The sequence below is a fragment of the Ornithodoros turicata genome, chromosome 1, assembly GCF_037126465.1.
Source record: "Ornithodoros turicata isolate Travis chromosome 1, ASM3712646v1, whole genome shotgun sequence".
Classification (NCBI taxonomy): domain Eukaryota; kingdom Metazoa; phylum Arthropoda; class Arachnida; order Ixodida; family Argasidae; genus Ornithodoros; species Ornithodoros turicata.
In genome coordinates, this window is record NC_088201.1 from 178,112,980 (window position 1) to 178,138,194 (window position 25,215).

At 46.1% G+C, this 25,215-nt stretch overlaps 1 protein-coding gene and 1 long non-coding RNA gene across 5 annotated transcripts; one reads left to right on the forward strand and one right to left on the reverse strand.

Annotated features, from left to right (window-relative positions):
* Nucleotides 1–1,101: 1,101 nt before the first annotated feature.
* LOC135378818 (zinc finger protein 501-like) lies at nt 1,102–19,838 on the reverse strand. 4 transcript variants are annotated; one of them, XM_064611919.1, is made up of 5 exons: nt 19,741–19,838; nt 17,936–18,145; nt 16,732–16,827; nt 10,424–10,573; nt 1,102–4,622 (listed from the first exon to the last, which is right to left on the reverse strand). In XM_064611919.1, exons 3-5 carry the CDS (start codon nt 16,817–16,819, stop codon nt 3,448–3,450), a joined length of 1,413 nt encoding a protein of 470 aa, XP_064467989.1. In that variant the 5' UTR covers nt 16,820–16,827; nt 17,936–18,145; nt 19,741–19,838; the 3' UTR covers nt 1,102–3,447. The 4 variants fall into 4 exon arrangements, with proteins under 4 accessions (XP_064467989.1, XP_064467990.1, XP_064467991.1 ...); XM_064611920.1 differs by lacking the exon at nt 19,741–19,838 and adding an exon at nt 18,815–19,374; XM_064611921.1 differs by lacking the exon at nt 16,732–16,827.
* A 146-nt stretch (nt 19,839–19,984) lies between these two features.
* LOC135373371 (uncharacterized) lies at nt 19,985–21,529 on the forward strand. Its single transcript, XR_010416427.1, has 2 exons — nt 19,985–20,545; nt 20,721–21,529. It is a non-coding gene; the product is annotated as an uncharacterized LOC135373371 (long non-coding RNA).
* Nucleotides 21,530–25,215: the final 3,686 nt, after the last annotated feature.

The window sequence follows — 25,215 nt, forward strand, 5'->3', positions numbered from 1 at the left end:
ATGTGCCACCCTGTGCCACCACAGGTGCGCCCTCCCGCTGAATTCCAAAGGACAGAGACTGCACTTGCAGGGCTTCTCACCCCTGTGTCACACTGTGACGCCACAGGTGCGCCCTCCCGCAGAATTCCAAAGGACAGAGACTGCACTTGCATGGCTTCTCACCCATGTCACACTGTGATGCCACAGGTGCGCCCTCCCGCTGAATTCCAAAGGACAGAGACTGCACTTGCATGGCTTTTCACCCATGTCACACTGTGATACCACAGGTGCGCCCTCCCGCTGAATTCCAAAGGACTGAGACTGCACTTGCATGGCTTCTCACCCATGTCACACTGATGCCACAGGTGCGCCCTCCCGCTGAAATCCAAAGGACAGAGACTGCACTTGCATGGCTTCCATGTGTCACCCTGTGATGCCACAGGTGTGCCCTCCTGCTGAATTCCAAAGGACAGGGACTGCACTTGCATGGCCTCTCACCCATGTCACTGTGATGCCACAGGTGCGCCCTCACGCTGAATTCCAAAGGACAGAGACCGCACTTGCATGGCTTCTCACCCATATGTCACCCTGTGACGTCACAGGTGTGCTCTCCTGCTGAATTCCAAAGGACAGAGACCTCACCTGCATGGCTTCTCACCCATGTGTCACCCTGTGACACTGCAGGTGCGCCCTCCCGCTGAATTCCAAATGACAGAGACTGCACTTGCATGGCTTCTCACCCATGTGTCACCCTGTGACGCCACAGGTGCGCCCTCCCGCTCAATTCCAAAGGACAGATACTGCACCTGTATGGCTTCTCACCCATGTGATGTCACAGGTGCGCCCTCCCACTGAATTCCAAAGGACAGATACTGCACCTGCATGGCTTCTCACCCATGTGATGCCACAGGTGCGCCCTCCTGCTGAATTACAAAGGACAGACACTGCAGTTGCATGGCTTTTCACCCATGCTTCACACTGTGACACCACAGGTGTATCCCCCTGCTGAATTCCAAAGGACAGAGACTGCACTTGCATGGCTTCTCGCCAACGTGTATGCAAGGATTGTTAACGAAAATAAAAATGTTCCCGTTTCTGCTCCTGAAGTAGATATTTTGTTTGTTATCATTTCTTAGCAATTTCTGTTTTGGGCTGTGTTTCCGTTGTCTAGCTATGGTGAGTTTTATCTTAGCACATGAAACACAGTATTCCCAGCTATACTTCCCGTGTTATACTGCAAGTATGAAAAAGTATGAAGGGAGATGACGACCTTCCTTGAGCACTGACACTTGATTGAGAGGTTAGACACTACGTCCAACACTACAAACAAGCATTCTAGATGCAGAGAGTCACAACTATACGGCTTGACATGGGTTGACTTAGAATTGAAACTCAAGTACAGTCAAAGTACTTTATAACTAACGCCTTTATAACTAATGCCTTTTTAACGAAAAGACCGTTTTAACGAACGTTTTTTATGGTCCGGTCAGCGCTCCATAGGGTGCAATGTATAATTAGAACCTTTATAACGAAATCCTTTACAACGAAACTACCGAAATAAGGAAGTAATTCTGCGGTCCGATTGCCGAAGCGCACGACCCATACAACGAAGTTTCAAAAGAAAATGCTCCCGACACGTGGCAATGGGCCAGCATGTCGCGCAGCGTCGTTTACCCCCTCGCCACCTAAGTCACGCGCCCGTTGTTTCCGGTTTCCGCGGGTTTTGTGATGGCATTATCGGAGGTAGAGTCACTAAATAGCCCCTATCTAGTGACTCTAATCGGAAGCAACGCTGCCGGAGGACACGGAGGTCATGTCCCTCAGGAGACCCTGTGGCCACTGACTCACTAGGGGCTGAACGCACAAAAGACAGGGACTGCTGTTTTCCCCCCTCGTCACCTGAGTCACACGCCTGTTGTTTCCGGTTTCCGCAGGTGTTGTGATGGCATTATCGGAGGTAGAGTCACTAAATGGCCCCTATTTAGCGACTCTAATCGGAAGCAACGCTGTCGGAGGACACGGAGGTCATGTCCCTCCAGAGACCCCGTGCCACTGACTCACTAGGGGCTGAACGCACAAAAGAAAGGGACTGCTGTCTTTTTTTTGGTATTGTGACTGACACGTTGGTAAACTGAAAGTGTGGTGCTTTGAACACACTTGTTAAAAAAAAAAAGGTAACGAAGTTTTTTTAGTCTGAAGAAATAAATGAGTAAATAAGCTTGCATGTGTCAAGAGGCGTCTCAGTTCATGACCGGGCTCTACGGTGCTGTGCATTCAGAAATAAGAACCGCACTGCCCGCGACGGTGGCGACACCGGTCATCGGCTCCACGAAGAGTGCCGTAAACAAACCTCCGCGCGGCTCGTATTCAAACTCATTCCCAGAAATTTGTTGTCATAGTCGAAACTGATGCGAAACTTAAAGGGGGCCTACGACTCTGTGGTCGGACTTGACTTTGGTCGTTTTCACACGATGCGTGATAGGTTTCTTCCAGAGTCTGCGCTAATACGACACCGGTCATCGGCTCCGCGAAGCGTAACCTCCGCACCCTTAGGGTTGCCACCTTTCGGAGTGAAAAATACCGGCTGAGGGAGAGGTGGTGGAATAGAGGGAAAGGAGGAAAGGGTCGTAGGAAAGGGAAAATGGGTGAGGAACGTTCTAGCTGGCTCGACACAACCACCAACAGCTTTGCACAACCACTGCTCTTGTCCCCTCTGAACACAAGACGTTGTGAATAATAATGATAATAATAATAACAACGAATAATCATAATAATGAATAACTAAGAAAATGACTGGTGACTGCAGAGTTGGGTCTGTGCTCCAGATTTATTCAAGCTGTAGTGGAATGTTGAAGGGAAAACCCCGTAAAAGCCCTTATGAAAGGTCTTGAGCCAGAAATACCGGCAAAAGGCTGTCGGTATCACCTTCCTACCGGCAGAGCGCGCAAATAACCGGCCGTGCCGGTATAATACCAGCCTGGTGGCAACCCTACGCACGGTTCGTATTCAAACTCGTTCCGAGAAATATGTTGTCACAGCGGAAACTGATGCCAAAATAGGGCCCACGACTCTGCGTTTGGACTTTGCTCACCGCTGGAGCGGCAGACGTTTTCACACGTGCGTGATAGGTTTCTCCCTGAGCCTACCCTCATACTATTGCAACGTGACTATTGCAGTCAGTTTGAACTGCAATATCGCTCCACTGTCTTTTTTAACGAAGTCACCTTTACAACAAATATTTTCCGTGGCCCCTTGGACTGCGTTGTAAAGGACTTTGACTGTACGCATGGTAGTGTGAACTGGCCTCTGCAACGCTTGCACCAGCATCACTGCCACCAGCACTCATCATGCATCTAGTTGTATTGGGCGATAACATGCTGTGGGCGAGAAATGTAAGAAAAAAAGTGAGGTTGCCCAATCAGGACGGAATAAGTAGGGCCAAAAATAAGGTTTCCGTTACGATTCCTGTTACTGTCCTTTCAATTCTGTTTCTTTTGCTGGTAGTGGTAACGAAAATAGTTTTGAGTATGTTTTCATTTCTGATGGATTTCGGGTAGAAATCGTTTCTTGCTTCTGGTAACAATCCTCGCTGGCATGTAACACACCGTGGCGGCGCAGACTCCACTTCTTGGTGAACTGTGCAGAACAGAGACTGCACTTGTATGGCTTCTCACCCGTGTGCGTCTGCTTGTGGCTCTGCAGGTTTGCGCTGAGACTGAACTTTGCAGGGCACAGATCGCACTTGTGTGGCTTCTCGCCCGTATGTGTCAGCATGTGCCGCTGCAGGTCTCTGCTGCGGCTGAATTTTGCGTGACAGGTGCCACACTCGTGTGGCTTCTCACCCGTGTGTGTCTTCTTGTGGCTCTGCAGGTTTGTGCTGTAGCTGAACTCTGCAGGACAGAGGTTGCACTTGTACGGCTTCTCGCCTACGTGTTTCTGCTTGTGGTTCTGCAAGTATATGCTGCGGTTAAAGTCTGCAGGGCAGAGATCACACTTGTAAGGCTTCTCTCCCGTGTGTTTCTGCCTGTGACGTCGCATGTTCCTGCTGTAGCTGAACTCTGCAGGACAGAGGCTGCACTTGTACGGCTTCTCGCCCGTGTGTATCTGCCTGTGGTTCTGCAAGTATATGCTGCGTTTGAATTCTGCAGGACAGAGATCACACTTGTACGGCCTCTCTTCCGGGTGTGTCCGCATGTGACGCCGCAGGTTTGCGCTGTAGCTGAACTGTGCAGGACACAGATCGCACCTGTACAACCTCACGCCTGTCTGCGTCCGTTTCTGTTGACATATGTTGCAGGTTAGCACGTTCGCCTTGTCAGCGCTGAGGCGAACTTCCAAGTGGCCCACGTCAATGCACGTAGCTGAACAAACACTACACTTGTACGTCCTGTTCTTCTCGTGGTCAGAGATTGAGGATTCCCCTGGTTCTTGGGTCTTGCTCTGGCCTGGGGCACAGTCGCGGGGCTTGGAATCTGTGGGTCGAACATCCACAGTGTCTGGGACTGCATTGTGAGATGAAGGCTCAACTGTAGTCGTGCTGAAGTTGAACTCGGTATTTGAAGAGTTGCAACATGATGATGCTGGATCATAAATGTCTCTGGGTTCATCCTTAATATGAAGTATGCCAGTACTTGCTGCTGCTTCTGAAATTGTAAAAAATTGATCGAACAGTGAGAACACAGACGAGTCTTCAGTACACTAACAAAAGTGGCATATCTGCTCACATAATTCACACACATTTTTACATGAAAACACAGTGCATTAATTACTCCAGTTTAAAACTCAACATCATCTGCAGTTTTATTTTGACGCGTCTGGTGCTCAGGTGTTCACTATCATTGCGATTGCTGGGAACATGCGGTCAGCTGCACTGCAGTAGTCATGCGTTGTTAGAGGATGGTTCATTCAGACTGAACAAATAACTCAAATGAACTGAATGGAGGCATTCACTGATGGTCAAAAGTTTGTTCACTTGGCACACACACACACACAGTTCACACACTTGTTCACAGTGTCAGTCAATGACACTGTCGTTCTCAAATCTGCTCACCAGGAGCGGCTGCACAATCTCTGTTGTTGTCTTTAGGCTAGCACCGGTTAAGCTGTACCCGAATTTTGAGGTACTTTCTTTTCGTGGACTAAATAAAATAAACGCTGTTTCCTCCCGCCCACCCCACCTGAGTCCGGAGTGGCACTTTAAACCCATACGTGCTTGCCGGATGATCCAGGCTCTGGAATCACAGGATGCCGACATCCGCACAAGGGGTTTCGTCACGGCTGGACCACTGTCTCCAGTTGCAGCGGAGAAAAACTCAACACTTTATGAGGCAATGCACCGTAATAGCGGAATAAACCACATATATAAATTGCCTCGGTATCCTGTGTCAAACTCCTTACATATTTTGTTTCCGCATTTTGCTGTCATTGGTTCAAATATTCCGCGGAACTTCAAAGAAGTACTGAGCTAACCCCCCAATTTTTTTGTTTTTTCAGTGCAGAGTTTACTGCAACGAATAAAATGAGTTCCTGCAAAAGTACGATGAGCGTAGGTGACCTACAGAGCAAGCGCAAGGGCTCCGTTCCGCACACCTTTTAAAAATCATTCTCTTTGTGAAAAAGAATGCATCGCCTCTAATTTTTAGACTTACTGATTTTTGTTTTTAAGTGTTTTGTAGCAGCCAGCTCCTGTGTTTTGTAGGAGCCTCAATCTCCACATTTTTCTTTCGTAACTCCAACTCCAATGCATCGCAGGAAGAAAGTACATTGCGACGAATGCTACCTCCCTCACATGACCAGTGGCGTATGGCAACACAGCTCAAGCATGTATAAGGGGCACACGAACTGAGAAGAAAAAATGAAGAAGAAAAAGGCACAGAGCCGTTTCTACGTCCCGTGAGCATAGCGTCTGTCGTCCGCAGCTGCTTCCTCTGACTGTTATACAGTAAAATCTCGTTTATTCGGATTTGAAGGGACCGCAAAAAAATCCAAATTACCAAAGTTTCCAAAATAACGAATTTACGCCAAACAACGCTGATCTTTATTGTTTTTCTAAAATGTGCTGCGCTCACACAGGTTTATTTATGAAAAAAATTGGTCAATAGTTGCCTGTTTCGCGGATGTTTGCAAGAAAATAATGAGTTTTCGGACGCCTGCAAGCAGTTCCTCAGCACAGGCACCATCGGGGCCGCCGTAGAAGAGTCCTCGAGGGTGGCTAGGGCCAACTTTTCGGCTTGGGCACATATCAGAGGTCCACTGAGCGGTAGTTTTGCATCACGAGCGTTGGTTATCCAATTAAGACGTGCGTCCTCAACTCGCGGATGAGCAGCAGTGCAGAACGTCTTCCTCTTTCACTGAAACTTTTCAGTTTCATAAGCTTGGAGGATCTGCACCTCGTTTTCGATGCAAGACCCCAGTATGCTCCGCTTAATTCCGAACTTCCACATTACTTAGCCGCTGCTCTGCATTAATTACTTAATTAATTACTCCGCATTACCGAGAGAGCCCGGCCTTCGGGGATCTGAGGATTTCGACTTTCGTCTCAAGGTCTTTCGCCTCGTATTTTCCTCTTTTCGCGTGAGCAAGCAATGCCATGTGCAGTCCGAACGTTCCCATTGAGGTGCGAATACCACGAGGAGCTGCGAGGAAGGGCAGCACGTGGCACGCGTGCAATAAGAGAGGGAGAGGGAGAGAGAAGGAGATCGGGTGATGACCTCGCTCGATGAGAGCTTACGCCGCTCATTTTCGCGTTTGCGACAGCCGATTTTCTGCTGGGATCTCAATAGGAGTTTAATGTGCCACTCTTTTTCACGTTGGTGACAGCAGACTGTCCGGCCCGAAATCCGAATTATGCGGAGCCCGCTGAAATTTTTGGCGAATTAATGGGAGTTTCCTGACATAGAAATACATGGTAGTTTTGATGGGACCAACTGGAGGAGCCGAATTATCCGAAATTCCGAATTAACAGGGGCCAAACTAACGAGATTTTTGCATTTTGATTACACAGCTATAACGCACCACAGAGCGAAAATATTTGGCATGGTGACTCCTGGTGGATAGCTTGACAGATGAGGCAGAATCTCGAGCAATGTTAAATGTCACCTCATTGCTCCTTTGAATTCACTCGTTCACGAATCGAGCTTCGAACGCTCTTCGATCACTCGATCACTTCGAGCGCTCACGAATTTCGCGAAAATGACTACTTATAGGTTATGTGGAGGACGATCGTTGATGAGAAGAGAATGAGTGCTTATTGCGTGTCGCTCAGCCCTAATTGTTCATCCGGACTCCGAAATTTAAGTTGCAGACTTATGTTTGTGTTAATGCTGCAAAAGTCACAACAATGTATCGTTGTATAAAGAGAGCTCAACTTTTTCGGAGTATATTTTTAAGCAACAATATGGGGATAAATATCGGATATATTACATTTTGCTTCAATAATTTGGATGTAATCAGGCTGAACTGAACCTGATTGAAACAGGTATAAACCTTTGGCTTAATCGGCATGATACACATGACACCATCTGTGGACACAGGGTCTCGGTGTTTAGCTTACGAACCGAAGCGGCCCCTGGCGACGAAACTCCTCATTCATCATCTTAAAAATAAGCTGTGTTTGAGACTTCATGTTGTGTCTGTCCCTTCGTGTTCCCTAGTATCGGGGTTTTTACATTATGCATCATCTTCACCAGCTCGCTTGCTTCCTAGCCATGTTTTCATTGTTAAAAATAAAGTTTATGTATGTTGTTGTATGAGCACATTTATTTAATGCCTTTTATTTGACAGATACCTCAAAGGTGCTAACAGAGGCTTTACACTGAGGGGGATAACATAAAAACAAAAGAAAAATGCATATGGCGCCCAGTGCAAACCACACAATAATGAAAGCTACTGCATATATGCATTCGTATAGTCTCAGAAAAGTGTGAGAGATAGAACTGTAACAGTTCCAACACAGCTGCCAAAATTCTCTGTTATACAGTCGTCGCCGACCAATTTTTTTAACCCGATTTTTCGGACATACTCGACTATTCGGACTCGCTTGCGGAACGGACGCGGCTCCCACAGAGTTGATGTATATGAATGTCCAAACTTTTGGACGCCGCGCAGCCCCGTCGCTCGATATTTCGGACTCTCCACTTTTAGCGACAAGAATGAGGACACACAGTTAGACACTGAAGAGGAAAGAATGGTCACAACTTTCAACCACTTTTTACTGGAATGAACCGAATATGGAACCAAATACAAGCTTCTCATCCGTACCCTCCCCCTCTTCTTCCATACCTGAGCACCGCACGCTGCTTCAACAACCAATCATAGACGATACCACCCTTCAGAACACCCGTCCGGAGTTGATAAGATGTCGTTGTTTCTCTGTCAGGGTCGCCGTCGCTGCACTGACGCACTTATCTTTAAGTTGCAATATCATTTTTGTCTCTAACACGGGGGGTCCCCGAAATCCACCATTTAGAATAGACGCTTAAGAATAAAACATTCAAGAATAATCCGCTTAAAAAATACACGGTTAAAAATATATCTCCTAAAATAAACTGCTTACTATCCCCGCTTTGAGATTACCGTTTCATAATCCACCATTAAAAATAAACAGTTTCAAAATCCCCTCACCATCTAGCACGGAGGCGGACTGATCGCAATTTGCGCCGGGTTAGATAAGGTTATGTTAGGTTAGGTTAGTTTGGGATAGTTTAGGATAGTTTGGTCCTGTGAGGTTAGTTTAAGCTCTTTGCTTGCAGTTCACCTTGATTTGGACCATACCACATGGCTCTAGCAACTGTAGGGTGGATTTGGGGGGATTCTGAAACGATTTATTTTTAACGATATATTCTTAACCGTGGATTCCCTAGCGTTTTTATTTAAACGGGAATATTTCGGCAATTATTTTTGTGCGTTGATTTTTAAGCGTATATTCTGGGAGATAAATTTTTAACAGTGGGTACTTACGCGTTTATTTTTGAAAGATTATTTTTAAAAGTTTCAAACAGGATACACCCACTAACACATGCCGCACATGAGCGTCTTTAGATCTGTATAAGACTTTAGTTTAAGGTTGTACTGGGGTTGACACCGACAATAAATGACGTGGCCTGCAAGCCGAGATCCCTCTTCATCTTTTTTTGTCCACTTTGTTTCGATGCTCTCGGATCCGGTCATTCAAACACCTGGAGGTTTCTCCTACGTACTCTCGACCGCAGGACGTTGGTATGGAGCACACTACACCCGTGCAACACTCCACGAATCTGTTCCTACGTTTTACCCAGCAAGTCGGACTGGCACCCTCTGCCGCGACCCATCCCGGTAATGAGCTCAGCTTGTTCCTGACACTGGGCACAACCTTGATCCCATGTTTTTGGAAGAAGAGAGGGAAGGTACGGATGAGAGGCTTGTATTTGGTTCCATATTCGGTTCATTCCAGTAAAAGTGGTTAAAAGTTGCGACCGTTCTTTCCTCTTCAGTGTCTAACCGTGTGTCCTCATTCTTGTTGCTAAAAATGGAGTTGTACCAACCGGCCCTACTCTTTCTGTTGATTTTGAACTCTGTTTGCCCAAACAGCGAATTTCTCTTTCTTGGTTGACAGAAAATATTGGTATCATCCGAAATTCGTATCAAAAGAAATGAACCAACTAAAACATTGAAGCAAAAAAATGGGCAATAATTGTTCATTTTCTATTCCTCTGAGTAGAAGAGGTCTGTCATAGCGCTTTTGCGTCTTCCAACCGCTTGATTCAAAAGGCCCAGTACGCGCTTTCCACCTGCAAGTCACGCGACAGTGCTGTAAAGCTAGCTTCACCTAAAGCATGCATGCGTTAAGCGAAGCCGACTTGTTGACGGCGGTGCCTCTGTCAGCGTGCAGTGACGAAATGTCGTTTCGGGAAATAGAAGCTGATGCTATCAGGCGGAGCTGGAAGCGCATTAGGAAAGCATCAACAAATTTTTCCAGCCCACTAGTGCTTAGTAAAGTTTATTGTGAAGCAAAATTCGTTTTTTTGCGGACTGCTCGATTATTCTGACTTTTGCGCGATTCCTGCAGAGTCCGAAAAATCGGACGGTGACTGTAGTTGTGATGACTTCTGATCCCCCCATGGTCTAGCAGTTTTCGGGCAGCAAGTGTGGGTTTAAACCTTGTCTTTAGATGGGGCGATTAGAACTGGGGAGTCGACCCATCCAATTTAGTTTTCGAGGATTTGTGGGCATTACCTACAGCAACGATGATGCAAATCAGAGGCAAGATCGGGGGTTTTACAGGGTTTAACTCTGCCACAAGCCCCCCAAGGATAAATAATCTGAGTGTTGATTTTTGCTATACTTTGATAGTTTTAAGCAGAACACATATTTTATCAAGAGAACTGGCACATGCACTACAAAGAACTAGAAAGCATAACTGTTGCATAGTTTTCTTGCCAGGGATCAACTGACTATTTTATATCACCTTCTGAAGAAGAGTCATGGCTGTGTTCAACTTCGTCCCACCCTTCTGAAATTGTAGCATTGTAGGGCTCAGTCTTCACCACTACGACCAGATGTTTACTCGAAGAGCAGTCCTGGGGTTCTTTAATCTGTGCCATTGCAGGCGTCATCACTGAAGTGAAACAAAATGGAAGCAGTAAGCCAAACAGAAAAGCTTCAAGTAGAGTGAAAGTCAGCTTTATTACCTGTACATACAGGGTGTTTAACCTAAAGTGATAAAATAACCTAAAAGGCGACGTACTCACCAGAGGATTGTGGGACTTTTGGCAATAACCCTCTGCAAACTTTTGACGCCATTTAGGAAGGCTTTAGTCAATTTTTAATTGAGGACCATTTATTTTTTTCAATCAAAGCCTACCTTACGTCTTAAAAAAACAAATATGAAGTCCTCCACGAATACCCAGAGACACAACAAGAACTATGCATGGTACAGCAACAGAAATGGTCGAAAAAAATGAGCGAAAGTGCTGCTTTAGCCCCGCCTGCTTTACTGTCGCAAAACAGCGCACGCAGAATGTGTGGCTAGAGGAGGAAGTGTCACCGCCTTCATTTATTTTGTTTTCTTTGTGGTACGACGGTCGTTTTGTTTGCTTTGTGATTGGACGGTCGTCACCAGCATCAAAGTCAAAAAGGGGGAAGGAAAGGTAAAACAAGAAGCGGGAACACTTCCTCCTCCCACCACACCTTCTGCGCATGCTTTTTTGCAATCAAGGCAGGTGGGGCTAACGCAGCACTTTTACTTTTTTTTTTTCAAACTATTTCTGTTACTATACTATGCCTAGTTTTTGTTGAGTCTGTGGTTATCCGCGGAGAACTTCGTATTTCTGTGAAAAAAGTGAGGTTCTATTGGCAATTTTCAAAGTTCAATTGACACAAATAAATTTCCTGCAATTAAAAAATTGTCTAAAGCCTTCCTTAATAGTGGCAAATGTACCATAAACTTTAGGGTAGCATAGCGGGTAGTCACATTTAGCTTACTTAGGAGGATTTATTACTGTAATAAAAAAAAAGTGAGGTTCGCTTCTCAATTTTCGAAGTTAACAAATAAAGTTCCCTCAATTAAAAATTGTCGAAGGCCTTCCAAAATGACAGCCAAAGCTTCCAGAAGGTAATTGCCGAAAGTCCCACAATCCTCCGGCGAGTACGTAGCCAGTTAGAATTTTTTATCGCTTTTGGTGAAACACCCTGTACATTTTACCATATTATATCTGAGTCATCCCTAAGTCATCTCTACATGATGCCCAAAAAAACTCCACAAAACCTTTCACTGTGTCTTCCGTCGTTACACGACACGAATTACCCAGATGTACAGTGCTGAACAAAAGTTTATGAAACACGCTCCAGCGCATTCCTTCCTCATAGTGACAAGCTAGAGGCGAATATGACCGTACGGACTTGCAAACACGCGACTGGGTTACCAAGCGTATGTCTGTAAATCCGTACTGTGCCATTCGCCGCTAGCATGTCACTCCGAGGAAGGAATGCACCGCAGAGTGTTCCGTAACTTTTGTCCAGCACTGTACGACAAGTTCCATTCGATAGGATAGAGAGGTAGCAAGCGAGCTAGTGATATAGACCCATAACTTAAAAACCCGAGACCGGGGGACAAAAAATAAATGACAACACAGACAAGGTCTCAAAAGCAGTGATGGCCAGTAGTTAACTACATGTACAGTGAACTCCCCTTTACACGAACTTGAGGGGACCTGAGAAATCTGTTCGGCTTATCAGAAGTTCGGCTTAAGAGAAGTGTCCAATATATCATGCCTATAATGCTTAAATTGCTAATAGTTAATATCAAAAGACTTACATTAACAGACAAGAGAAAACCAGCGATTTATTTCAATGGCACAACCTTAAAAAGACTGAGATGTTTTTGTCCATCAGTTGTTGGCTAGCTAAACCATTCCGTAAGTTTTCGCTGCCTCTGTCTAGCAAGATGTTGTCCAGTGACAAAAGATGACATCTGTCCAATCTGGCTCAAATATCGCTCAGACCCCTCACGCTCCTGGAAAAACTGGAGCAGCACACTGAGAGCACTCTCAGCTGCATCGCAAGTCACTGGTGCAACTTCAACATCACGGTCTTCATCCTCATCAACTTCAGTGTTTGAGGGTTCATCAGTGTGTAGCACCTCTTCAATGATGGCATCCATAGTGTCCTGCCTGCAGGTAGCAACATCTTCGTCCAGAGTGATGTTGGATTCGATGTCCACAGAGACACCTGCATAGCGGAGGTTAGAAAGCATTCCGCTGTCCTCTTGCATTCCTTCAGAGTCTTCAACAAGATTCTGCGCAGGCATGCCGTGCTCAAGAAACCCTGCATGACGGAATGAGTTCGCAATGGTGGTTTCTGTCACCATATCCCAGGCACGTGCCAGAAGATGGAGCGCACTTAGCAGGTTGACTTGATAGTCTTTCTCAGTCTCCATGCACAACAGCATGCGTTGGAGGAGCGATCGCCGATAATGTCGCTTCAGGCTGCTAATTACGCCCTGATCCATCGGCTGAAGCTTTGCTGTCGTGTTTGGCGGCAAAAACTCGAGCCGGATGGCCGAGAGTCCAGCGACATCACCATGGCCCGGGCAATTGTCGACAAGAAAAAGAACTTTCCTCTTCTCTCGCACAAAGCGACGATCCATGCCCCGCAACCACTGCTCAAACAGTGCCTGAGTCATCCATGACTTGGAATTCGCCGTATAGTCCACAGGCAGTGTCTTCACGTGTTTAAAGCAGCGTGGCGACTTGGCCTTGCCTATCACCAACAACTTCAGTTTGTCAGTCCCACTCATGTTCGCACCAACAAGCACTGTAATGCGCACCTTGCTGTGCTTACCTCCTGTGCACGTATCTCCGACAAAAGTCAGCGTCTTGTCAGGAAGCAGTTGATAGTACAACGCGGTTTCGTCCGCGTTGTACACGTCTGCGGGGTCGTACTCTTCAAGCAACTGTCGCAACCTAGAAGACCGCCAGTCCTGGCAAACAGGTTCGTCGACGGCTGCAGCTTCCCCAACAACGGAACGGAAAACCAGACCGTGACGCTTTCGGAAGCGGTCCATCCATCCATCGCTGCACGAGAACTCGATGTCCAAACGCGTGGCGATTTCCTCAGCTTTGGCACGTAGTACAGGTCCGTTGACAGGCAAATTTGCACTGCGTGCACGCTGGATCCACGTGACGAGGACGTCTTCTAGGTCCCTGTGTGCAGCTGTCCGCATCCTTTTTCGCTTCGGTCCGAAGCCTCCGTTGTTGAAAGACTCCAATATCCGAGTTTTGTCTTTCACAATTCCCGAAAGCGTGCTCTTGGGAATGCCAAACTTTTTCGCAATCTCTGTCTTCGAGAGCTTACCAGAATTCACCTCCGACAGTATTGCCACCTTCGTTTCAAGAGGAATCGACTGGCACGCCCGTTTCGACATTGCTGCGCTAGCATGGCGAAGAAAACGTCGATGCCCCACGCAAAGAGAGACGCACGTGCAACAGGTTCGCTTGTCAACATGGACGGCGAGAAGAGAAAGCAGAGAAAGTCGTGGTCGGAGCATTCGGGATGTCGTGCTGTGATTGGCCGGCGCCCCTCGAGCTGCATGGAGAATCCACCAATTGTGCTTTCCTTACTCTCTCCCGCTCCTCATCCGGGGGTCAAAGGGGTGAGTGCGCTTAGAACAGCGCTGACGCCGGGCGGAATGCAGAAGCTTTTCGGAGCTGACGCGGCCTAGGGTTCGCGCTAACCGAAGCGGCAGACTGAAGCGGTTCGTCTTAAGCGAATTTTTTTTACATGGGTGTCTATGGGGAATCAACCAAATACTTCCGTTTTGTTCCGCATATACGGAAATTCGGCTTAAGCGGGTTCGGCTTAACGAGAGTCCACTGTAGTTAAACTACCTGACTGTAGTTAAACAGTAGTTAGCAACTACTTGCAGAAATGTAGTGGCAACTACTAGTTAAACTACTATTTTAAGTAGTTCACTGCAGTAGTTAGGTTACTGAAGGCGCCAACTACTTCTGATTTTGCCGCAAGCTTTACGGCACGATTGTGCTTCCGACTTTTACCTTGAGGTACTTGTATGATGAGGACGGAGGTGCAGAGCAATTGTGTCATGCATGTGTAAAAAAATCTTCACCTTTAATGCTTGTCTAGTGAAGCCTCATTTGCTGTGAAATAATTCTGCAACTTAGTTTATTGCGTAGGCACAGAAACAATCCCGCCGCAAGCTTTGTATTTGACGATCGTAGCAATGGCTTGAGCCAAAGTTTATCATTGCTTGTGATTCATATTTAGGTGTCCAAGAACACTACAAGGGATTGGTGTTGGCGGACAACGTTAAGTAGTTATAGATGTAGTTAAACTACATTGCAGTAGTTAAAGAAGTAGTTTTAACTGCTCCCCTGAAAAGTAGTTGAACTACTAATTAAACTGCTCCATCGCAAAGTAGTTAGTAGTTATAGTTAAACTACTGTAGAAGTAGTTAGTGGCCATCACTGCTCAAAAGTGAGACCGTGTGTTGTGTTGTCGTTTTTTTTTTGTCCCCCAAGTCTCGGGATAGTAGTTATGGAAGTTATGGTTCGTAAGTTATGGAAGTTCCATACGACAGGTTCTGACTGATTCCATACACTCTAAAGACATTGCTTCATCGCATACCAACCATCATACTAGCCAACCATCATGCTGAATGACAACGTTCTCTCCTTTCATTTGACGAAAACCGGGACGTACGCCATTTTTGTGGCAATTATAAATAGGGCCTGACTTTTTCGGGTTTTATTTATGGCCAAATTCGGGGGGTAAATATCGGGTGATATTTTTCATTTGAAAATTCGGGTGTATTCGGGTTAAATCCTGTTACGGCATATTCTGTCGTCAGGAATTCGGGTGTATTCGGGTGATTTTTTTTTTTGTTTAATAAAAATTTGTCTTAACATGGAACTAATGTTTAGCAATGTTATCAAACTTTATTTTAATGCACGCTTATGAGTGTACCACGCGACCCGGATGTTTCCGGGTAGATTCGGGTTAAACCCGAATTTTACAGATTTCGTTCGGGGGGTAAATATCGGGCGGATACGGGTTTAACCCTAAAAAGTCAGGCCCTAATTATAAATAGGGAGTGACTTTTTCAAGTTAAACCCAATTCCGCCCGGTTATTCCCCCCCCCCCCCCCGAACTGACCTCCGACCAATTCGGGTCACCTACGTTTCCAGCAATACACCCATGAGTGTCAACTCTGTCCATGCCTTCGGGGATTACCGCTGGAAGGTCACGATTCCGCAAAAAGAAAAAAGAGAGATTAGGAAAGGACTTAATAGAGAAGAGGAGAAACAAAAACTCCCGATAACACCCCAAGGCACAATTATCGCCCGATTTCTCCCCGGATTACAGATTTAAAAATAGCGCCCGATTTTTACCGCCCAGAATCTGAGAAAGTCATTTAACCCGAAAAAGTCACACCATGTAATGCCACAAGAACGGTGTTTCCTCTAAATTTTCGGCAAGTCAGGAGAAAGAAAGATATGCCACTCGGGATGACAGTTGGCTAGGAGCGTGCAACGCGGTGAAGCTCTGCTTTCAGAGTGTAGAACGGTTATCGTCCGGGTACACAGTTCACCGACATCTTGCCTTGACATGTCCCTCTCGAACATTCCACCACGTGTTCACCATCCGAGCACGTAGCTTACAGGGTTCTTACGTGTTCCTCAGGAACATTAAGTAAGATTCTCACGGCTTCAGTATTAAGTTTACTGAAGTCTTAATGTAACATGTTCCTCAACATTACTCCACAAAACATTCACCAACTCAGCACAGTCGACCCCTGTTGTATCAGGAAGTTGGTGATCCTATCGAAAATGTCAAGATGGCTGCATAATCCAGACTAAGAGCACTGCATGGGCTGCATTTTTAGGTTGAGGCCCAGGCTTCCTTTGATTGACATGAGTGGGCCTGGCCTGGGCAAAGTTGTTTTTCGGGTATTTTTATGGGCGGAAACTAGGGAAAATGCCAAAATTAACGAGTATGGGTCGCAGAAGGTCAGTGTAGTGGATGCAAGGTAACGTGTGCTTACCCACACTGTGGGACGTGTCGCAGGTATACCAACATTTTACCAGCAACCTGGTGTGACACTGAATTCCTACCCACAAATCACAAACCCGCTTGAGTACCCACTGGTAAGTACGGGTACACCTGCACCTGTCCTCACCTCCATCCGTGAAACATTCACCATCTGCATATGTAGTTGACTGTAGAGTCACTGAATAAGATTCGCTTCAGAGTACTGACACTGAGGTCCAAGGGAGAGCAGGAGCGCCATCTTGTTTCCGCACCACACCGGTACCATCCCTAGTTGAGGATCAAAGACGGCTAACATAATGCTCCCTGTGGGATAGAGAAAGGGTGCATGATTGTTGTGCGATAATCCACGTACAGACAACCCTCGATTTATGAACCTTCGATTTATGAATTCCCTCGTTTTATGAACACTAGCACGAGGAACTAAACTTTTTACATGCATTTTTCCCTCGTTTTATGAGCCTCGATATTCAAATAATGAATTGAATTTCTGGGAACCAACTAGGAGTTGCCCAGCGTTTGTGCCCTCAATTTATGAACGGATCGTTCCGAGGTCAACAGAAACCTTCAAAGGGATTATTCGTGGTCTCATGAATGACGCGTGAACAGACAAAACGTTTTCCAGGTATTGCACCCTCGGTTCTTAACCCCTCGAAATTCGAACAACAAACGGGTTTTTGCAGAAGTGTTCCTGACCTCAATTCATGAATAAGGTGTCCGCTGTCACCCGGAGATTAATAAACGTAGGTTAAAAACCCCAGAGGAAATCCGAGACCAGTTGAGCGCGAATGTGCTGACATCTCCTCTTTCCAAGATTGACGCAGCGGAAGGCATCGTCCAAAGCAAAATTAAACTATTTAGTATTGCATAATAAACAGAGTGTGAATGCGCTAACATCTGTGCTTTGTGAGATTGATATAGCAGAAGGCATGGTCCAAAGCAAAATTACACAATATACTGCATTATAAACACAATACCAACTCCGAAATACTGTTCCATTTGCTCGATAGTACTCACTTAAAGGAAATTTCAATTTATCAATCCCTCGATTTATGAACGATTTTTCGGGGAACCGAGGGTGTTCATAAATCGAGGGTTGACTATTTTCAGCCAGAGCGTCCCAAGGATGTCAAGGTGAGCTTAAGGCCCTCAACGTTGATGAGCCGCTTGCAAACGCAACGAACATTTCACCCGCACACGATAGATGGCACCGTGCACTAAACTGCGCATGCGCATGGGTAGCGTGGTGCGGAAACAAGATGGCGCATCCTCGATCTTGGAACTCAGTGTCGATACTCTGAAGCGTAGCTTATTTAGTGACTCTAGTTGACTGATATCTCACTATGACACATTTTCCCGGTAACGTTGCATAAAACATTCACCATACGAGTACCTAGTTTTAAAAACGTTTTACCACAAGTGTCGACTCTTGATGCAGACTTTGCTACAGTCCTCTTTCTACACCTGTCCTGCCACAAGATGCTTGCTCTACTCTTGTGAGTTAGCCAGTGGACTGTTGAGGCAGCTGCATTTCTCTGGGCTGTGAATCCCAAGGGCTGGGACTTTGCGAAAGCATCTCTTGGGCCTACACTAATGTGGAGTAAACCAGTCGCCACCCTTGTACCTGAAATGATAAAAAAAAGGGGACAATCAGGTCCGGGAACAGAAGGTCATTACACAAACAACTGCCGTGTGCTCAGAGAACGTGAAAATGTTGCACGCTTTCTGATTAAAATAGCAACTCGCTATTAGAACACTTACTGATTAAAATGGCAACTCACTATTCTTAACGATAAAAATGTAGAAAGAGGTCAGGTATCCACAACGAAAACTTGAGATTAGGAGAAAAAAAGACGCACACAAACACAAGTTTCAATTGAGACTCGCATTTATGTACATCCTTTTTTATTTAATTTCCACTAGTCTTTGATATAAAATTATAAATAATAATGATATAAATAAATAAAATAATAAATAAATAATAATAATAAATACTAAAAATAAAAATAGAATGTAAACTAATAAAAAGGACACAAACACAAGTCTCAAATGAGACGTTTCCATATTGCTCCATGCTACGGACCTGTAGTTTATCCGACTCATTTGGTGCTGCGAGGGTGGATTTACCTCTCGTGATTTTACCAGTTCTGAGAAAAGCAACAATGCGCACTAGCAATGTACAACATCAAATGGCGTCACCCATCGACAAAGTGACTTGCCAAGATATTTCAAGAGACCTCAAACAAGAGACGGGGACAGGTGGAGAGAGGACTAGAGCGCTGCACTGGCTTACCAAAACCCGAGCCTGACCCAGGCTCAGGTTAGACCACGATGGGGAGGGGCCAGGCCTAGGTCGGGCAGCAGCCTATGTTACTCCACTGTTTGTTAGCCACGGTCCCCTTTTACAGCCCACTACACTGGGCTGGAAAACCTAAAAATTCCTGGGGATTGGGCTGGTATGGAGCCGTCGGGCCGGACCTGGGCCAGCGAATCAAAGAAAGGTTCGGCTCAGGCCAGGCCTGGGCCTAAGAATGCAGCCCGTGGCATGCTCTAGAAGGGCAGCAGGAACAAGTGGAGGACGGGGGTGGGGCTACTGTGAGTCCTGGGCCGACTTCAAAAGAACTGTGCCCACTATTGTTTGGAAAGTCATACGCCAGAAAACCCCGAGCTCAGCACGAATTTGGCTAGCACCTGCGAACGGATGCTTCTGCACACTCTGTCATGCTGCTGGTCCCCGACCTGATTGTATTTTTTTTTTTTTTTAATGTGCAAAACAGGCACAATCCGCCTTGTGTCATGCACGTTATTACAGCAGCATGCGTTATTACAGCAGCATGCGTTACAGCAGTACGTTATTACGTTACAGCATGCAATATCCTACACAAGATGAATTATCTAGACCCTGTGTAGACGGAATTTACTCCCTGTAGACGAAGACGAAGCTTTGTTTTTCTTTCGTTTGAAGTTTGTATGTTTTCGAGCCTATGATGACTCCCACTACGTCTTCCTTATTGAAGTTCCGCTCAAGATGCTCCTCCAGTTGTTTGTCTTCTTGGACAACCCTGGAGTATAGAAATACGACACGACAAAATCGAATACTATCAAAATCGTGGATCCCAACATATTTGCATAGTGACGGAGCAGCCCTTTTGTAATTCTTCAAAGTGAATAGTAAGGGTGCTGTAAGGGTGCTTGCAAGCAAAACCTGGTGCTTCTTACATTGCTGGAGATTTTAAAGCTTCCTGATCCTGCAACTGAAAGCAACGTTGACTGAAACCGCTGAAAGCTTGTGTGGGTTGTGTTTGCGCCGAACTCCGTTTTTATTTTCTTTGTTTTGTTTTTTTTACTCTAGCCGGATGGTGACGATGTCGTTGGATAGCGCTAAATGTAAAATGTGACTGTGACGATATGTTTAAAAGTAATAAAATTGTGATTTAAGACACACATTTGAAATAGATCTCTATCCAGTAAGAACTGAAGTTATGTGCATTTTCACATGCGCAACAGAAAAAGTGTGACGGCCTGTGGCGGCAAAGCTTACGTCGTCTGCTATGATATAACAGGAATAGACAAACCTAAACGACTAAACCTATCACCTATGATGTATCCATCATGGATGTATCATCTGCTAATTGGCACAGTGTGCTTCCAGCACTTACTTCGTTGTCTACGTCAAAGCATCAAAGCTCAAGGGTTTTAGCGAGAGGCGCGGCGCATTCTGTACTTCCGGTCGTCTCCCGTGTTTGTGTTGTCAGTGGTCTGTTTACATCGCGCTGTTTTCTGTCTGGATTTGGACACGATACCTTTTAGGAGGCCTTGTCATCGCTGAGAATCTCTCTCAGAATGGGAGCATGCTCTGCTGTTGGGTGTACGCTCCGAAGTGGTACAAATAAACTTTCAAAAGTCAAGTTCTACCGCTTCCCCGCTGATCCTTCACAACGTGAGGCATGGAAAAATGCTTTGAAGCGCAGGGACTGGGAGCCGACAGCCTCAAGTCGCGTGTGCAGCCAGCATTTCGTAACAAGTAGGTAAAATTTCGTTTATGAGCGTATGGGATGTCTGTTGTACGTGCGCAGAATGCATGTTCATATAGTGCTCGGCATTTCTAAAAGGACTGAGCCACAAGCAGACGTTCTTAGCACTTTTTCTCTCTCGGAAATGACCGCTAGTTGAGTTTGCCTTTTCCTCCTTCGAAACAGAACAACCATCACGGGATCCTGCACACCCTGACTGGGCACCATCCGTGTTTGTATACACCAAGCTGCAGAAGGTGCACCCGCTGAAGAGGTACAACCACGCGGCGATCAGAGCCGCACTCAAGAACGACGGCTTGCTGACACCTACATCCGAGCAGACTACCGCAACTACACAAGCCAGCTCAGAAGCACCAGCAAGTTCTCCAAAGGATGTGTCTGAACCTGAGCCACCGTTTCAGATGGAGTGTGTACCCAGTGCAGGAACCAGGAACGTATTTGTTCAGACCGAACTCACTGGCGATAATATTGACGAGCTCCAGCAGAAGGTTCAAAAGTTGAGAGATGAGTGTGGAGCCTTAAGGCAGGGGCTACTTGGACAACGTGTTATCTGCCACACTGTTTCGGGTGATAAGCACAATGCACGTACAGTGCCCAGAGATCACAGAGTCTTTGGCCACAATCCACGTGCGATACGTAGTGTCCTCCTCCTGCCAGGCAACAACGTCACGTCATGCTAGCCACAGGCTGTATACAATTTGTCTGGCTGATACGTAGTGACGTTTCTTTGTAAGGTTCCAGCTTCTCGGGCGTAAACTTGCCCGGCGCGTTGACAACACTGTCGTGGAGTTCCGGCCGGGACACTGAGGCGTATGAGAAGTTGGTGTCACTGAACAGATGCAAGTTTCGTGTGTCGTACGGATCTGGGAGTCAACGGCACCATGTGGTTTCAGCTTCACCGGATATCGCTGCTGTAAAGTACGCGCTCGACATCGCGGTGCACTGAAATCGACGATAAAAGCGTGCGACTGGAAGTCGTCATTTTTGTTTCTTTCGGCATGGGGTGTAAGAGTGACTGAGAGTCAGTACATGACAATTTCAAAATATGCAGCAAGAAACAGAGACAAAAGAGACACACAGAGAGACCGAATTGTGAACTCATGACTAAACTTTAGAATTTTACACACACACTTAACTACAAGAGCAGCAGGTTCCCCAGACCAGTCTAAGGTAGCTCTATGAAGAACTTCCTCTTGAATCAGGCTGATAGCAGGTGACATGCACTTTATATATAAAGTGCATGTCACCTGCTATAAAGCTTGCCTCTGATTGCAGCATCATGCAGGTCATGCTGCAATCAGAAACAAGCTTCAGTAGAAGTCTTGTCAGAGGATGGCAAACAGCCAATCTTTTTGCAATGCAATACAAGGTGACCAGATGGAGAGGCTGAGGTCACACGGACTCTCTTAACAATCCCAGAACGTGCCAAATCGTACGGCAACACCGTCCTTTTAGATCTAGTGTGGAAAGCCCAACAAACACGATCCTGCCCCACACTCAATGTTCTAATTGAAGAATTAGAAAACACCCTCCACCGGTAATTCATATATGAACCTAAGGCCTGGTGCACAAGAGCTGCACCTGAGTGTCAAAGTGAGGTAAACTTTAACTGGATTCAAGGAGAAGCTAAAAGTCATCCACATAGTGAAACACTTTTGATCTCCATTTGGAGGTCATCAGATTCCGAATCGGGACATCACATTGACCTAAATATATATCAACTAGTACAGGGGACAAACATGAACCTATGGAGGTGTCACTTTTTGCACAAACAACTCTCCACTTCACCACCATAGCTGTGAGGTATGTTCTTAGCAGTGTAAAAGCATAAGCATGTAAGTGTTCTTGGTGTAATAGCAAATTTTGTCACAGATAGTGGACTTCCATCCCAACAACGACAAAAACATTCCAATGTTTATCAAGTGGAGCGCTAAAAAAACCCATAGTCATGCTATGCAGTGCAGCCCAGCAGCTCCACACACGTTCGAAATAAAAAATGTACTCTCACCAAACTGAGCAGGAAGCAGCGATCGAGAAATCCTCTATAGTTGTTGTTAATGTGCAGGGAAGCTCGTTTTCGATAAAAACGATTTGAATGTTGATTAGGATGATCAAAAAAACCCTGTACAGAGGTGCATTGCAGTGAAGCTTAGGATCGTTTTTGTCTACAACAGTGTGCTTTGCACTTCAACATGAAAATGATCTCAATGTTTGTCGAGCAGAATGGCAAAGGAAACCCATAGTGATTCTATGCAGTGAAGCTTAAGATTGGTTTTCTCTAGGGGTGTGCGAGTACTCGAATTTTCGAATACGAATCGAGTAATACGCTATATTCGGTTGATATTCGCAAAGGATATTCGCTATTCGCAATTTTCGAATATTTTTCGAGTATCTGCCGACCGGCAGAGATGCACGCGAAGACACCCGCGCGTGCTGCTAGGCTGGTAGCGCTGCGTGGTGACGTTGGTGACGTCACCGCGCGTGAGCTTCCTCCTCGCGCTCCTCGCCAGTCCTCTCCCAAAGCGAAACCACGTGCAACTGATGAAACCGTTGAGACGCAGTCACGAGTCGCGCAGGGCATGGCAAGTTCGGCTGTGTGTACAACTGAAAAACTGCAGGATGATGGACACGATTGTGAAGTTGTGCAGGATAACGCGGCAGCGAAGCGAACAAACAGAAGCGCCGTGTGGGACTACTTCCAAAGAGAATCGGCAGTTTCGGTGCTCTGCGCGCATCCAGACACCATCGGAGTCCACAACCAGCATCGTGAATCATCTGAAGCGACATCACCTACTTTATGCTGAGTTTAAGAAGAAACATGAGGCTAAGAAGGCGGAACAGCAAAGAATCGACAAGTTCGCCACAAAGAGACAGCTGCCACGTGCTCGTAAAGAAGCATTGGATGTCAAAGTGGCACGCATGATAGCCCTAGACTACCAACCGTACCGGGTGGTCGAGGATCGCGGGTTTCGAGAACTTCTGGCCGAAGCGGTACCAGACTACTGCCTTCCTTCAAGAACGACGCTATCCCGGACGCTAGTACCGAAACTCTTTCACGACAGAAGGTGAGAAGTTCAAGCAGAACTCGAAACCGCCTTACAAAATGGTGTTGAGTCCATGTCATTCACGTCCGACATGTGGACGTCACGCTCGAACGCCAGCTTCATAAGCCTAACGTGCCACTTCGTCGATCACAGCTTTCAAGTGAAGCGGTACAACTTGGACACGCGTAGTTTTTCGGGAAGGCATACTGCGACGCAAATATCATCGGTTCTCCGCGACATGGTGAAAGACTGGAACGTACCACTGGATAAATTTCCAATCTACATCCAGGCTAGCACGCAAGTACCTCGCCATTCCAGCAACGTCAGCTTCCAGTGAACGGGCATTCTCAGCAGCAGGAAATGTTGCTACACCATGCAGAGCTGCCTTACTCCCTGAGCATGTCAGGCAGCTGACATTTCTGCACGACAACCTGTGAACTGTTGAACAACAACTGAACAGAGTATTCCAGTGTGCTTAGACTGGACTAAGAAGTGTTGTGTTAAGTGTACCTCAGTGCGCCAAGACTGCCTGAATTTAAAACCAAGTGAAGGTTCAACTATTTCAGTGTGTTTGAGAGTCTCCAAAATGTACATTTGTGGGAAGAAAATAAATAAGAAATGTGTGACGTGTTAGTTCTTATTACTCGAAAGTATTCGAAATCCTGATTCCAACTATTTGTACTCGATTCGCAGTGAACTTTAGATATTCGAAAACTATTCGCAGTGAATTTTAAATATTCGAAAACTATTCGCAGTCTAGAATTTGGTACTCGCACACCCCTAGTTTTCTCACTGACAGCTCACTTCGATGCTCCAATGGAAAAATTATATTTCGGCGCTTATTACACAGAGTTATCAAATAAACGCATAGTGGCTGGTGCTATGCAGTGAAGTCCACTAGCTCCACACGTGCTCAATCTTAAAAATACTTCACGTTTACCCTCCACTGGGCGCAAACTCACCTCACGATTGCCCTGTATATCGTATCCTAAAAATAGCTGTCAGGGTTGCCCAATTCCACTATACCTGACTCCTCTGCGAGCCCCGCATCCGGTCATTCACCCCAGCGTCCATGAATTCAATTAAATTTTTGCCACCACCGCAGGATTACCCATGTAAGGTGTTATCTTTAGCTAGCAAGATCAAACGGACATGCCAGTAGCAATAATTATTTGTGCAGAAAGGAAGCTAGAAATCTCCCAAGACACACCGAATGAGTACACCAATAAAGGTATATACTGGCGTGAAAGTCCTTGTAAAATCCATAAATGGCACCAGGTTTATCAAGATTATCGTCTTTTCTTGAGAAGTCTGGGTCCCTGGGACCATTGTGTGTTGCAATGTAAATGACGGAAATGTATGCAGCCCACCTCGTCAAAAGTTTAGAAAATTCCAGACGTCCCCCCGCTGAGGGCAGCGTGGTGAGGGTGAAGGAAGGGTCGCACATATCAATTGAGGTGAGGTGAGGTGAGGGTGAGTGAAGTGGCAATGAAATGCCCTCCCATGCTCCTGACCTACTATGAGGCGTCATCTGTTGAACCGTCAAGCCTCGCTAACGGACCATTGGATTAAAGACTAGGATTGGATTGGACTAAGCCAACATGATGGACTGTTAG

Coding starts and splice junctions, on each gene's coding strand:
- LOC135378818 (XM_064611919.1), bottom strand. CDS start 16,819: ATGTTAGCCGTCTTTGATCCTCAACTAGGGATGGTACCGGTGTGGTGC. Junction 10,574..16,731: donor GCTCTCCCTTGGACCTCAGT/GTCAGTACTCTG, acceptor GTTTCACTTCAG/TGATGACGCCTGCAATGGCA. Junction 4,623..10,423: donor CCATGACTCTTCTTCAGAAG/GTGATATAAAAT, acceptor TTACAATTTCAG/AAGCAGCAGCAAGTACTGGC.